This window comes from Aspergillus aculeatinus, assembly GCF_003184765.1.
Source record: "Aspergillus aculeatinus CBS 121060 unplaced genomic scaffold BO66scaffold_65, whole genome shotgun sequence".
Classification (NCBI taxonomy): domain Eukaryota; kingdom Fungi; phylum Ascomycota; class Eurotiomycetes; order Eurotiales; family Aspergillaceae; genus Aspergillus; species Aspergillus aculeatinus.
The window spans coordinates 187560-201739 of record NW_020291534.1 but is presented as its reverse complement, the minus strand read 5'-3'; the positions used below and the strand labels follow the sequence as shown (position 1 = coordinate 201739).

The following is a 14180-nucleotide window of genomic DNA, read 5'->3' as shown; positions in this document are numbered from 1 at the left end:
TTTCTTTTTTCTTTCCGTTCCAGATTGCAAGTTCAGCCCCCCCACTGGTGGCCTCGATAGGAGGAAAACTGTTGTGTAGCTGACAAATGGTGGCTAGACTGCAATTCAGACATATCTCGTCGAGGCATTCACGGCGCAGGCGGCATCGGCGGCCGCAGCGAACACCGTGCTGCGATCACTGGTCGGGGCTGTCCTACCTCTGGCGGGGCCGGATATGTATAGTGCGTTGGGGCTGGGGTGGGGGAATTCGTTGTTAGCATTGATCGCATTGGTTATGCTGCCGCTACCCTTGGCGTTCTTCAGGTTTGGCGAACGACTGCGGATGAGGTTCCCAATAGCGACATGATTGAAAACAGCTCGGTTCTCCCTTCAATAATGCGTCCGTGGGTGGAAACCTCAACTCGGAGCCGCAGAGGAGAAGTTGGGAGCTATGGTGTGGTCTTCAAGGCAAGGCTGCTGTCTGCTTAAAGGACTGTAGCTAGAGCCTGACCTGTAGTCTGGGCATCTATGTTCAAATATGTGAATGAGACCGGTCAGCCAAAGCCAAAGCAATACTGAAAATACAGATGACGAAGGTGTTTCAAATGAGAAGCTAGTATTGACTAGTCTACACCCACCGACAGGCTTGTCCGTATTCTCCACCAGATCCAACGGGAAATACATGTATCTAAAACCCGTATATACGATATAACAATCTGGTATGCCGAGGAAAACACTAACATTACACAGACCACACCTCCCTCACACCTCCATTTAAGAGCAAATTCGATGGTACAGCATTCTTATTCCGCATCTTGGCGGCAGTCTCGGTGCCTGCGGCAGGGACGCGGACCTGCAGGCGCTTGCCCGGGGTTGGTCTTTCTCCAGCTGGACGCGGATGGGGATAAGGCAAATACTCCGGCAGCAAGCCGAGCTGCCGCAGCACACTCGCCTGATCCCAGACGATGTGCTCATGGTAGAGCCGGTCGCCTCGGATATTAAAGACCGCCATGAAGGGGATTTCCAGCTTCCGGCCTGGAGGGGAGATGCCAGGGATCCTGCAGGAGGGTGAGTTCGAGGTGCATGACGAAACTACCAAAAAAAAAAAAAAAAACATGCATGGAAAGAGAGAAAGGGAAAAGAAAAGCCTGTCAAGACACGAATCTCATCAGGGGAACGGACAGCATCGGTTGAACTTACAACCAGTCGGTCTCCGAGCCATGCGTGAATGTCATGATAAATTCGTCCACCACGCGGTCGATGCTAATGGTCCGACTGACAAGCTCATTCGTCGTATCGGCCGGATTCCTGAATACCCAGCCCCTCGTTCCGGACAGGGATCGAAGACACCAACGGGTTTGTGACCCGGGGTGGGGGGTCAGGTGACACTCACCGTGGCGATGTGATTCACATATGGCTCTTGCACCATAGTGTTCATGGTGTGCTCGACAGATCGATTCTGAAACTCATAGTAAGTGTGCTCTTCTCTTCCCAAATGGCTTCGAGGTCAAAGCAGGGGCCGTGCATATGCCTCTTCAGAAAGGTCAGGTTGCGCGTGTTAAACATGCCCTCTGTTGCGTAGTCGAAATCCGGGGAAGAGGGCAGGGCAGGGCGAAGGGCTCGCGGGTTTGTGGGTAGTCATATTGCGTCAGACCGTCGGTTCGCAGCAGTGGACGGTTCTAGCTCTTCCGGAGAGATGCTGCAACGTGGGAATACTGCATAGTCCCAACTCGGCAGCCTGGGATGCGGTATGATAGACCACAGCCTCTGGAATCCTCTCATAGCTGGGAAAAGCTTGGGCTCGCCCTGGGGGCAGGGCCGTCGGACAAGAGGACATTGAGGCCAGGACCGTTGGCCCGGCGACTCAGGGGTGGGGGGAGGCAAACCGCGGGCTCGAGCTCATGAAAGTGTAGCACAGGCAAAGATGACTGGGGGACAATGAATTGGGCCAGATCCTCATTTCCCCCGTCCCTTCTCGGACCAGCTCTCGGAACTTCTGTGCGGGGTTACGACGCGCAACAGCCACTAAGTTCTGGTATGCCAGATAAGAGCCAAGGGGGCATCAGTGACTAGGTCTGCTTTGAAGCGGGGAATACCGTGAGTGAAGACAGGGCAACCCGCTTTGCTAATATCCTGCGCTTCTCAGCACTTCGTTTATCCTCGGTATGTCAGCAAAGCAATGAGTCTTTCCATGAGAGCATCCCTGGTGTGTGAATCGGTGAAAGTAGCATGCAGATTATCAACTGGAGCTCCATACCAGGTTTTCGCAGCAACCAATTACCCCCGGAATCTGTTTCGTCTACCGTTCTATTATCATAATAAAATGTATATACACCTCAAGACCCGCAAATCATACAAAGTACATCAAATATCATGTCTCGCAAACCGGCTCCGCAACCGCAGCTGTTTCCCCCACCAGTATAGCACGAACGGGAACGGCACGAAAAGACAAGTCAGCCCTCCAAGCAACGTGCACGCCCACCCAACGCCCAGATTGTGGAACATGGCAGCCGCAAACAAGGGGAAGCCAGCACCAAAGGACGACCGCATGAAGTCGTTTCCGGCCAGCACCGAGGCGGCATAGTGCGGGTAGGCATGTGTCAAATAACAGAAGATCGGGTTGAAGATCAAGCACCCCCCGACCGAGAAGAGAGCTGAGGCCATGATAGGCACAATCCAGTGGACGGACTCGAAGTTCCCGGTCCACCCAAACCAGAACAGCGACACGGGCAGGCAGATGCTGCCAACGATGGCCGGCGGAAGCTGCCCTTCGGGCGTGCTGGTAGACTGCTTGGATTGAATGAAGTACTTCCAGGCGAAGTAGCCGGGAAGGGCGAAGCAGATGGTTCCAGTGATAATCCCTAGGAAGGCCATACCGCCCTCACCGGCGTTGAAGCCGTGGATCTCCTGGAAGACGATTGGGAAGGCCTCGAACCATATGTAGAGGATGCCGTAGACGAGTGAAATGTAGATGTTCATCACGAGGACGATGGGTTCGAGAAAGCAGAGCTGGAAGGGGCGGACGAGGGCTTCAAAGAGGATCTCCTGAGGCGGTGCAGTGGGATGTTAGGGCTAATCGGGGCGGTCGCCGGGGGTGAGGGGGCAGGGGGGAGGCGGGAAACTGGACATACAGTAGACGAAATGCTTTGCAGTTCCAGCTCCGCTTCGCAGTAGAACGGCTTTGCATTGATTTTGCGCAGTCGCCGCGCCCGTCTATAGAGAATGTTTGGTCCATACGTCTCGGGCAGCAGGAAGAACAAGACAACCAATGCGAGGCCAGAGATCCAAATCAACTGCCAAATAGTCCACGTCCAGCCCTTGGCTGCTGAGGCAAAGCCGCCGACCATAGGTCCTAAGACGGGTGCTGCAATAGCGAAAGCCCCCCACACCACAATCATATAGTCACGCGCTCGGGGGGTCCAGATATCGCCCATAGATGCGCCGCCTGTCGCCAGGGCTGGGGATCCAATAAACCCAGTAAGGAAGCGAAATGCGAGGAGCATACCAAAGTTCTTGGCGTAGAGAACGCCGAAGTTCAGAATAACAAATACGAGAAGCGTAAAGAGGTAGATAGGGCTTCTGCCGACTGTCGGAAGCTCGGAAAGAGGCGACCAGATCATGGGTGCTGAGTCCGAAGGGATTCGAGGGTCAGAAAGGAAGGTGGTGGCGGAATAGAAAGACAAGCGTACCGATACCATACCCCAGCACAAACAGCGTTAGGCCTAATGTTGAGGCCACAGTGCTTACCCCAAACTCATCCGCTACCCCCGGAATACCGGGGCTGTAGATGGCTGAGCCAATGTATATGGCAAAGGTCAAAAGCCAGATAAGTGAGCTGACCAATAGCTTCTTGCCGAGGCTCCAGTTTTGGGGATTCTATCTTCCAGTCAGTTCTAGCTCTTGCTCTATTAATGAGGTATTGTCAAGGATTACCTCGGTGTCACCTGGTCTCCATCCCACAATGATGGTCTTCTCATCCGCGTGGCCGGGCGCATGGATGGTGACTCCCGGTGACCGATTCGACGCTTGGGACATGATAGTCTGCAGCCCGTTGGGCTCAAGAATGCTTTCATTTGCTTCCAGGTCGGGAAACTTGACTCCGGCCTCTGTTGCGTTATCGATGTAATTTGACGCGATGGAAGTGTCACATTCCTCGGGATATGGTAGAAGCCGGTATCCGCTTGTGATGCGAACGAGCTTCCCGAATGCCGTGTCTCGAAGCAGTTCAAACATCATAGCTCGTAATTTCTCCAGAGCAGGGTGAAACCGGTGTTTGGTATAGCCTCTCGAGATGATTGACTACTGTGTGTACCAAGGTTTAGGTAACTTGGAGGAGAACAAGGATAAGGCACCATATTTAACCACCTTCCTCTGATGACAAAACACATTGGATCGAGGCTCTGTCGCATTTTGGTGTGATGAAAACACTGGCTGGAACCAAAGCTGAAGTATCTTCTCTCCGCCACTTTGGTAAAGGCTTCCAAAGGCTTCCAAAGTCTCGACCGCCCGTTATGCCTTAACCACCGAAAGCCCCTTGGTATTTCCGGAAGCCAAGCCTTCCTTGTGAGTGGCTGGGCGCGGATACCTACCCCACTCGGTCGGAATTCCGAGCAAGATAGGCTTCAGTGGGTATTTTCTGTGCAAACTAAGCACTACCAAGACATACCTAGTAGATGAGCTGATCCTGTATGCGCCGCAAAATTTCACGCCGGTAAGGGGATCAAACATCCATCATGTCTCTCAGAAGGAAAGTGCTGGCAGGCACCGCCATCTCTGGGAGTACCTGCCTAGCATTGGGGGTGTACTTCACGACAGCTGACATTCATGCACTTCCCTTGAACGCGACGGACCCTATCTTCACTTCCAAGTACTACAAAAGTTACAATCCCAACGACAACCCCACCATCCACGACCTGCACATCCTCAGGGTGCCACTGCAGCGAATCGACCCTGCACTCCGGGAGGATCCGAAGAAGCTTCTTGAAAGATACTGTGGGGGCATATGGGCGGGAGCTGGTAAGGCATTGAGTCTCGACGCAACCAAAGCCCTATGTTGTTTCTAACCTTTTGTTATGATTGTACAGGGTTTGCTCCGCAACGAATCCTCCGCAAATGGCTGGATAAGCCCGATGCGAATACACACCAACTTTGGTTCCCTTGCGAGCTTCTACGGTCCGATTACAGAGTAGGCACTGACATCGTCGCGGAATTCGAGGTCATTGATCGGTCGTCAAACTCAATCCTCATTCGTGGTGGAGATAAAACCTGTATTCGCGGCCTCCGTCCGCTGGACGCGTTAATTGAGGTCGCCGCTCGAGTCGACAGGGAGAATGATGTTGTCCAGTTTGAGTTCAAGTCGCTCTTCTTTCAGGGCATTGGACGGACGGACAGGCTTCCGATGCCAGGGCCTGTGGTGTGGTTGCATGAGCTTTACGCAAAGATTTTGTTGAAGTCGGGTGCACAATATGTTCTCAAATAAGCCCCAAATAGAGCCCATAAGCATAGCTAGATGAACCGAGCGCCAACGCCGCTTCTCTCAATTTGTAAGGCTATATATCCTTCCATGATATCCTGCACTACTTCTACAAAGTATACTTACTGCCCGAGAAACACGGCACCAGACAGCTGGGAAGTTCACGCGCAATGAGACACTTGAACCGCCAGCCTGTGCAATGACCCGCCAGGAGCACCTTTGGCTCTAGCTTCTTCAAATCATTCATGGTTGCATTCAACTTGGCATCATCTGCATCGGCCAGATGGTATCCGCCCACCATGCAGTACAACGGGGTGTCGTTGCCGAGCTTGACTGCGTCGCGACAGGTGTTGACAATGCCAGCGTGCCCACAACCGGTAAAGACCACGAGTCCCTTGCCTGCATCACCGCCCCATCAACCTCAGTCAGAACAACCCCACGATTCGATTTGCTAAGATGGCGAGTTTGTGACACACCTTTGAGATTGCACATGACATAACGCTCTTCCGTGATCAACGTATCCTCCTGCCACTTCTTGGCGGTTTCATCAAACCGCAGTCCGCCGTAGATACCATCTTCGTAGCTGGTCTCGCGCGGGATCTCCCCGGATATCAGGAAGAAATCGTCCAGTGCGGTGTGCGGTCGGTCGCTTTTGAGCAAAGTCGCTCCCGCGGCTTCCAGCTCCTCAAAAGAAGGGTCCGCTTCCAGGGAGATGGGCCGATCAGCCTGCACGCCGCGATAGGCCGGACGATCCGGATGCACGTCCACCACGACATTCTTGCCTCCCTGGTCGTGCTTTCTGATGAGCTCGATGGCCTTGGTCAAGCCACCTGGGAGTGAAGATCAGTGACTACTCTTTAGCCATGGGAATTACAGCTCTCAGCACGTACCCGAATGATCGCGATGATAGTGCGACAAGACCACGTGCTCGATGCGGCCCACCTCGGTGCGAAGGCGACTAGAATTCTTCTCCCAGACTTCGCCCTCTGGTCCGGCGTCAAAGAGAAAATAATGCTTTTTGTCGCCTTTGGTCGCGATCTACGTATCCTAGTTAGTGATTGTTGCCCCCGCCCAAAAGAGGGTCCTCGACCGGGAAGCAGAAAGTTTGAGTGTCACCCACCAGGAGCAAAGAGATCCCATGTGCCGCACAGCAGATGTTGTCCATGCGCATCTCCATTCGCGCGTCACCTCGCTCAGTGCCCGGTGGGAGCGGAGAGAGTGGAATGCCCATGAACCGGCTAGAAACTTGCACAGCCGGGTTTTGGCTTGGGGAAATAGGGTCCAGCTCGTCATTGACGATCACATGGATCTCGAGTTGGTCGATTTCAGTCAACATGATGGGAGTTGTCAATCTGACTCGTAGTATGCATGGAGATTGAAGAAATACTTCATACGCGCCTCTATAGGCGGATTCTAACATCTGTGATGAGATCATAACCAGATTAGATTAGAAAGGTTGGGTAGGCTGGTGGGGCGGATGCGCCGTTTCTGCTCGGCCTCCGGATGATGTTGCGAGTCGATCCGAGTTCCGAACTGTTCCCAGTCACCCGCCGCTTTGCGCGTGGGAGGACAGCCATCCCATGAAAGTGCCACTTCACCCCGTGTTCGGCTTGGTAATACTGTGGACCCTCGCTATAATGAACCTACTGGGATGGGCCGACCAGTTCTTTATAATGGGGATTTCGGTGTAGCGAATATAGGTTTTGCTGTATTTATATCTGTTTTTTTGCAATATGTTTCCCGGGAAACCCCAGTCACCTGATTTAGAAAAATCCCTCCTGGATAGGTGTATATATTCGGGTGTAGATTTCTCTCCATAGAGCGAGTATCGTGGGAAGGAAGGGTCTTAACTCATAAATTTATTATATGGCGAAGATAACGAATTTAGTATTGGGGGCGGAAACTCCCAGCCCAAAAGGCTCGTTGTATAGAGTAATGTGTCTTAAAGAGTTTTCTTATAGCGGGAATCCACAATATAGTCACAAGTGAATAAATTTTGCACGCGAACCTAAGAATTTGTGTCTCTCACGAAGTCTGTCGGGGACGATTGCATGTGATCTCAAACTGGCGGCTGGTGCTCCCACGTGACAGACGGCGACCGCCATCATCTAGTTCCAATGTGATGGTACGGATATGACACTACCAGGGCGCAAAGTGTCTCCAATCTTGTTCATTCGCTGCTCCGAGTCATTTTCACTCATGTTCGGTTCCAGCGAAACCCGAGATCTTACCCCGCCGAACGATCGTATCGATGGAGATAGCGGGAACGTGCGGGAGGATTAGCCCTAATCGGAAGGACATACGGTATTCAGAAAGCCTAAAGACCCCCACAGTACCCACTACGATGATAGACGTCAGTATTCTTTGTTCGAACGGGGTCCTCTTCGTATCGGTGACACCCACGCCGCATAGCCCGTATTCCTTGTCGTGCCACTCATATATTAACCCGATAGGCCTCCGAGATTAGCCCATATTGGAAGACCTCATTTTTGGAACCATTTGCGCCCTGCATTCATCCCTCTTCACACGAAATAAGAACCTACCTCGACCAGTCTCTCTACACTGCGATGCCCGAAACAATCCTCGTCACTGGCGCCTCCGGCTTCGTCGCCTCGCACATCATCCAACGGTTCCTTGCAGCGGGCTACAATATCCGTGGCACCGTCCGCTCCGCGTCGACCGCCGAGACCGTCAAATCCCGCTATCCACCCGAATACGTGGAGCGCCTCTCCTTCGCCATCGTGCCGGACATAGCAGCCCCGGGGGCCTTTGACAAGGCCGTCCAAAATGTCTGCGGGGTGATTCACACCGCCAGCCCATTCTCTCTCACCGTCTCGGACAACGAGACCGACCTCCTCCAACCGGCCATCCAAGGGACGCTGAACGTCCTCGATGCCGTCTCCGCTCACGGACCCACCGTCCGCCGCGTCGTCTTCACCTCCTCCTTCGCCGCAAACCTCGATCTCACCCAGGGCCTCCGGCAAGGCTACCGGTACACCGAGGCGGACTGGAACCCGTGCAGCTACGAGGAGGCCAAGCTGACCCCGGACGTCAGCCTCGCCTACTGCGCGTCCAAGGCTCTCGCGGAACGGAAGGTGTGGGAGTGGGTCGACAGCGCCGCCAAGGCCAGGCCGCTCACCTTCGACGTGGCCACCATCTGCCCGCCCTGGGTGTTCGGTCCCGCTCTCGGCGACCCGAACAAAGGACACAATCGGCTGAATGAGTCCGCCGAGACAATCTGGAATCTGGTCAACGGATCCCGGGCGGAGGTCCCGGAGAATGACTTCATGGCGTTCGCCAACGTGCACGATGTTGCAGAGGCGCACTACCAAGCGTATACTCGGCCCGAAGCGGGCGGGCAGCGGTTTCTGGTCGCTGGGGGCCGTTTTGTGTATCAGGAGGCGTGTGAGATTATACGCAGGCGGTTTCCGGAGCTGAAGGATAAGGTTCCGTACCAGGGGGGTGGGGGTCGGGTGGAGACGTATGTTGCGGATGGGAGTAAGGCGCAAAAGGTGTTAGGGTTGCGGTATCGCAATTTGGAGGATACTTTGGTGGAGACAGTTGAGGATTTGTTGAAGAGGTTTGGATAAGTCATGGATACGACCGTCGTTCCTGCCCGAAAGTATCTTGTTGCTTCAGGTACAATGTTATCAACTTCATTTTCTTCTTTCTGTTATACTGGGGCATATGCGGGTCGTGCCTCATGCTGTGACATCTTCATACGGCCTTTGTGATCAATGAAATATGGCTTGATTGTGCTGATCTTGATCGACATGACTAACGATCTCCTAGAAACCAGTAACATTGTTGCTCATGCCATAGAATCTGAGGGTAATATCATTTCCTGGAAGGAACAAGCTGTCCGCGAACGCAACCTAGAAGCTCAATGAGTGAATTAGAACTGTGTTTAGGCCTAGTCAACCCGCCCAGAATTTCACAGCCAAGCAACAGACTCAGACCCGAATTCCAAGTGTAGATACAGTATGCCGAGTGGAAATTACGAATACGCTCATCAAAAGCACGACGCTGAGCCTCACCAGCTCACAGGCCTTGATAAGGATCGTGAAGCGTATGGGAGGCGTATTACTAATACGATGCGGTGCTTCAGTCCGCCCTGCACCGCCCGACTCCGAGCCCTAAGCGCAGCGATCAGGGGAGCGTACACTTTCCAGCGAGCCTTGTGGATGGGCTATACAAAGACCTTCGGTATTGAAGTTGCCTATCCGACCTCATATGGTGAGGGTAAGATAGGTGTCAGCTAAGCTGTGCGTGTTCGGGTATAAAACCAGGCACCATGTCCACTGCTATTGCGAAAATCATCAAACAATTTCCACAGGACATTCCAAGTTCGGACGCATAGTACCACAGACCGACACGGCCAAGATGGTCGCACACGTTTACAATCTCATCCTACTCCTACTGGGAGGAAAGCTGGCTGCTGGCCAAGCGGTGACAGTTGCAGCAACACAGTCGACAGGATGGAATTCCTCTTTCGAGCTCAGCGCTGATCAGGTCAAACAAGCCAACTTGACCAGTGACCTCGCGGTAATCGTCAACACGATCACCAAGTTCGATCGCTCTCAGCTTGCCAACGGCGGAGCACACGAGGACGATTTTTACAACATCCAGGGCCTTCCAAAGGACCAATGGCCCACAGAGCCCGGGAAGACCCTCAAGCTCCAAGAGTTCACCGACCCGTCGCCGTTTTCCATACCCGTCAAGACGGCCATGTCCCGCATCATCTACAGCACCACCAACCTAAACGGCACTCTGATCCCCGCTTCTGCCTATATCCTGTGGCCATTCCACCCACGACCAATGCGCCCTCTGCACAACACCACAACTGCATCATCCGCCCCCGTGGTCCTCTGGACCCACGGAACATTCGGCTGGTACGCCAACGGCGCCCCCTCGACGCACCGTGGGCTCTTCTACGCGGACTTCGTCCCGTTTGCGTTGGCCGAGGCGGGATACGTTGTCATTGCTCCCGACTACGCAGGGCTGGGGGTTGACGCTTCCTGGGATGGAAGCTACATCCCGCACCAGTACAACATCCGCAAAGCCGGTGCGCGCGATGCCCTGAACGCACTGCGAGCAGCACGGGAGTCTTTTCCTACGCTCTTGTCAAGCGACTACGTATCGGTAGGCCATAGCCAGGGCGGTGCGGTCGCCTGGGGCCTGTCAGAGATGCTGGCTCGCAACGACTCCCAGTTCACTGATTTGACAGAGGGCTACCTCGGTGGGGTGGTTGTTGCACCGCCGACGGCCACATTATCGGTCACCATCCCGGGATTCATCGCGTGGATCGCCAAGGAGCTGGCCTCGGTCTTTCCGACCTTCAAAGTTAGTGACTGGTTCACACCCCTAGGCGTCAGCAGGATCGACCTCTTGAATCAGATCGAGGGATCACAGATGGTGACATTTGCCATACTGGGCGACTCAGAAGCGGTATTCTTGCAGCCCGGTTGGAACGAGACCTGGTACGCTGATGCGTTTTCAGCGTTGGCCAACCCAGGAAAGCTGCCGTTTAAGGGGCCGCTTCTCATCGTTCAAGGGACAGAAGACTCAACAGTGATGTACAACACGACAAGAACCACCGTGCAGGAGACGTGCAGGCTCTACCAAGGGGATCTCGAGCTGCTGGCTGTCGCCCAGGGCGGCCATTTCTCCGCCATCAACGCGGCGAAGCACACCTGGCTGCAGTGGATTGAGGACCGCTTCGAGCACCGGCCTCCTGCCAAGCGCGGCTGTGTCGAGTCCCAGTTGGATAGTTTGCTGCCAGCGGAGAACTATCAAGCGCAGGCCAACTCATTCCCGATGTGGGCCGGAGAAGAACGGTTTGCTTACGAGGTGCCTACCGCACTCTGATCCCAACAATTTCAATTGGCAGGATAACGGCGCATGTGGTGGGGTTAGGCTGGGTGAACTGCCATACAGTGTTGCATTCTTTTATACTCTGCTGTTCGTGTCGTCCCTGCGTTTCGTATGATCTACTCAATTAGTGGTGGTGGTTCTGCAATTCTGTAAGATACTAAAGACACGAATATGTCTCCGGGGTGCATCTATAGTGTCATCCCCACGTTTTGCCATTGTACTACAACCAATACTTATTGAGCTACAGATCACTCTAGACTGCAATGAATTTCTCTGAAAACTCTCCGATCATACAGCAGCACGCTGAACAGAGACTTGATTGCAGTAAATAGCTAACTATATGGTAAAAAGCAGGTAACATATGACAAGATAAGTTTTGATGACTGGGTACATCACCCAACGTTAGGCCCTAGGCCTAGCCTGAGCAAGAAACAATCTCTCTAGAAGGAGATCAACAATGAAGTATTTTCGACTTTACGGCTCCTTCATAAACACACTCCCAGGTCCGTGACTCGGTTTCAGTATCCGTAACAAGTAGAATACCTATGGAAGACATGGGGCTAGATATCACACTCTGGCAGGTTATTGACATTCCCAGCTGCTCAAAAGTTAGAAAAGTTTCCACAATCGTAGCATAGGACGTCAATCAACGATCCCGTGGTGGAAAGAAAAAAGGGATCGCGAGACTTACTCCTGCAATTGACATTCAAAACCCAGGTCCCGGACTTAGTCTTGTACCACGTACTGCATATCCGGTCAGAATTCAAGCCTGTATCGAGTAGCAGTGACCAGCCGACGGCATGCCAACCCGTTTTGTTTCAAGGAAGGAAACGCAGAGAGACTTACGTGCCGGGGGCCCGGTGATTCTGGCATCTTAGGAATATGGCCTGGCCATTGTTCAGACTGCCGGCAATTGGCGCACCGCCACATGGGACATTCTTGAAATCAATGCTACTCCCAAGCTGGCACCGCAGAGCGTTATTGCCAGATAGCTCTTGCTTCTGGCTCAGGTCGATTTTCGCGTCTGCGTCTGCAGGTACGGCAGAAGACATGGCCATGGGAAGCAGAGGAGCAAGAACAACAATTGTGGACTTCATATTTGCAGAATAGTGACTTGGTCTGAGAGGATGGCTGTCTTGTGGACTGGACAAGATATAATATCAGATTGTTGTGCAGATAGCTTGCCGGAGCGAAGGGCCGTTCTTATAGCTTTTGATGATAGACTCGCACAACTGAATTGGTCAATTCTCCATACTCGTGTTGAAAGCGATCGACGTGAACCACATTTAGTTTCTTCCTTGTTGAACGGTTGTTCTAGGCTCTTCCTATGGAGCCATTGGAATTCAAATGGTCACGGCTCAGTTCACGATGTCAACACATGCATGCAGCTAGTATAACTTCAATTGTGGTGACAGTACGAGGATCTTAACCACGGATACACGAGCTCTCGCTCTTTGAGACAGCACCTAAATTGGATCACCCCGGTGGCGCAGTAGGCAAGGTATGTCAATGGGAATCGGGCCTTCACAACCTAGACCATGTAGAATTGATCGATTTCCCCGCATTACTTGGCAAGTAAAGAGTCTTTAGTACGAAAGGTGAGTCTGCGAAAAAGCAGTGCCCTAAGTGAAACAAGTCAGCGCTGGAGGATAGTTGCTGACAAAGGTTCGTTAAGTCTGTAGCATCATTGTAGGATAAGATCAATGGCTGAGAAAGGCCAAGGAGCATTGCAGAGGAACAGATTAGTAGTAAACTATAGGCTGATTACTTCACTGCGTTGAGTTGACACGGTGCCTCGTATCAGGCTATTGAGACGTACCATAACACTGGGAACTGCCAAGGCTGCGCACGCTGCAGTATGCCATCCCGCTGATCTGGAAATACGAGCTACACAGATATCGATCCGTCCAATGCAATTGACCGTTTAGCGAGTTCCAACTCCTTCAAGACAATAAACATCTGCGGAAGATTCATAGAATATACGACGGCATGCATGTTCCGGTTCACTCTTGAGGCTGTGAGTGGCAGGGATATGGTAAAACCAGTAGGTATGCGTGATATCTATCAAGGACGCCTGAATCACAGGATTGGCAGACGTAACCTTCTCAATCCACAATTGGGGCTCAGGAGGAGGAACTTCGGAACGATGGCTTTGGGGAACTGATATTATGTGTAGAACCTCAACCTCCAGACATAGCCCCGGATCTTTGACTGGGTCCAGCTAGGTGAGCATCGGGCATATACCCAACAGAGCCTGCAGAGAGCGCCATGTTGAGAAGGTATGAGAAGGAAAGGGAGGTAATTATGCATTCGGACTCGGGAAAATACTTGAAACTTAGAATGGAGAAACCTGCCCTAGCAACACCAAGGCGACAGTCAGCATGGCTCTTCCTAGGCACGATTTCTATGATTGTATTTAGTAATGTATGGAAGGTATAGAACATCATGGCTGCTAAAAATCTGATTTCTTTCTTTCTCCGTTGACAAAGATGCCTCCGAGACTACAGCGCAACACGAGTTTGGGAACGAGAGGACCGGAACACGAATTGGCATGATGGTGAAGTCAAGGGCGGGGTTAAGTCCCAGAAATGAAGGTTACCATAAGCTCGTCGCGTTGGAGGAGGATGGCCCCACCCTCGCCCCAGGCCCCAGATATCCATGTCCGTTTGCGGCGAGCCATGCCTCAAAGCTTCAAGTAAGCAACCGGTGCATGACAACAACTCTTGCTTAGCGATCCAGTTACCGACAATAATAATGAGGGAGGAACATAGTAAATAGGCAAATACTGTAGAGTTCTAGACTGTACTGGATTCAAGGTTTTGGCCTCACATGGTGGCTTTCAGTCCCTACCAAT

General features: G+C 52.6%; 7 protein-coding genes across 7 annotated transcripts; 3 read left to right on the top strand and 4 right to left on the bottom strand.

The window, feature by feature from the left end:
• Positions 1-721: 721 nt before the first annotated feature.
• On the bottom strand, positions 722-1417 carry BO66DRAFT_415240 (uncharacterized protein; the record flags this gene model as incomplete). The annotated part of the gene is made up of 3 exons (XM_025649523.1): positions 722-1037; positions 1180-1262; positions 1373-1417. The coding sequence occupies 3 exons, from the start codon at positions 1415-1417 to the stop codon at positions 722-724; spliced, it is 444 nt and encodes a 147-aa protein (XP_025499185.1).
• A 926-nt stretch (positions 1418-2343) lies between these two features.
• On the bottom strand, positions 2344-4212 carry BO66DRAFT_443194 (MFS transporter; the record flags this gene model as incomplete). The annotated part of the gene is made up of 4 exons (XM_025651491.1): positions 2344-3024; positions 3111-3604; positions 3669-3855; positions 3913-4212. 4 exons carry the CDS (start codon positions 4210-4212, stop codon positions 2344-2346), a joined length of 1662 nt encoding a protein of 553 aa, XP_025499184.1.
• Positions 4213-4712: 500 nt separating this feature from the next.
• On the top strand, positions 4713-5458 carry BO66DRAFT_462483 (uncharacterized protein; the record flags this gene model as incomplete). Its single annotated transcript, XM_025652376.1, has 2 exons — positions 4713-4995; positions 5064-5458. 2 exons carry the CDS (start codon positions 4713-4715, stop codon positions 5456-5458), a joined length of 678 nt encoding a protein of 225 aa, XP_025499183.1.
• A 103-nt stretch (positions 5459-5561) lies between these two features.
• Positions 5562-6857, bottom strand: BO66DRAFT_475151 (MBL fold metallo-hydrolase; the record flags this gene model as incomplete). Its single annotated transcript, XM_025653203.1, has 4 exons — positions 6573-6857; positions 6343-6490; positions 5929-6282; positions 5562-5851 (listed from the first exon to the last, which is right to left on the bottom strand). The coding sequence occupies exons 1-4, from the start codon at positions 6786-6788 to the stop codon at positions 5562-5564; spliced, it is 1008 nt and encodes a 335-aa protein (XP_025499182.1). The 5' UTR covers positions 6789-6857.
• Positions 6858-8019: 1162 nt separating this feature from the next.
• Positions 8020-9042, top strand: BO66DRAFT_462482 (SDR family oxidoreductase; the record flags this gene model as incomplete). Its single annotated transcript, XM_025652375.1, has 1 exon — positions 8020-9042. The coding sequence occupies one exon, from the start codon at positions 8020-8022 to the stop codon at positions 9040-9042; it is 1023 nt and encodes a 340-aa protein (XP_025499181.1).
• Positions 9043-9835: 793 nt separating this feature from the next.
• BO66DRAFT_462480 (putative secretory lipase) lies at positions 9836-11320 on the top strand (the record flags this gene model as incomplete). The annotated part of the gene is made up of 1 exon (XM_025652374.1): positions 9836-11320. One exon carries the CDS (start codon positions 9836-9838, stop codon positions 11318-11320), a length of 1485 nt encoding a protein of 494 aa, XP_025499180.1.
• Positions 11321-11886: 566 nt separating this feature from the next.
• BO66DRAFT_443189 (uncharacterized protein) lies at positions 11887-12423 on the bottom strand (the record flags this gene model as incomplete). The annotated part of the gene is made up of 3 exons (XM_025651490.1): positions 11887-11924; positions 12018-12070; positions 12173-12423. The coding sequence occupies 3 exons, from the start codon at positions 12421-12423 to the stop codon at positions 11887-11889; spliced, it is 342 nt and encodes a 113-aa protein (XP_025499179.1).
• Between the last annotated feature and the right edge of the window lie 1757 nt (positions 12424-14180).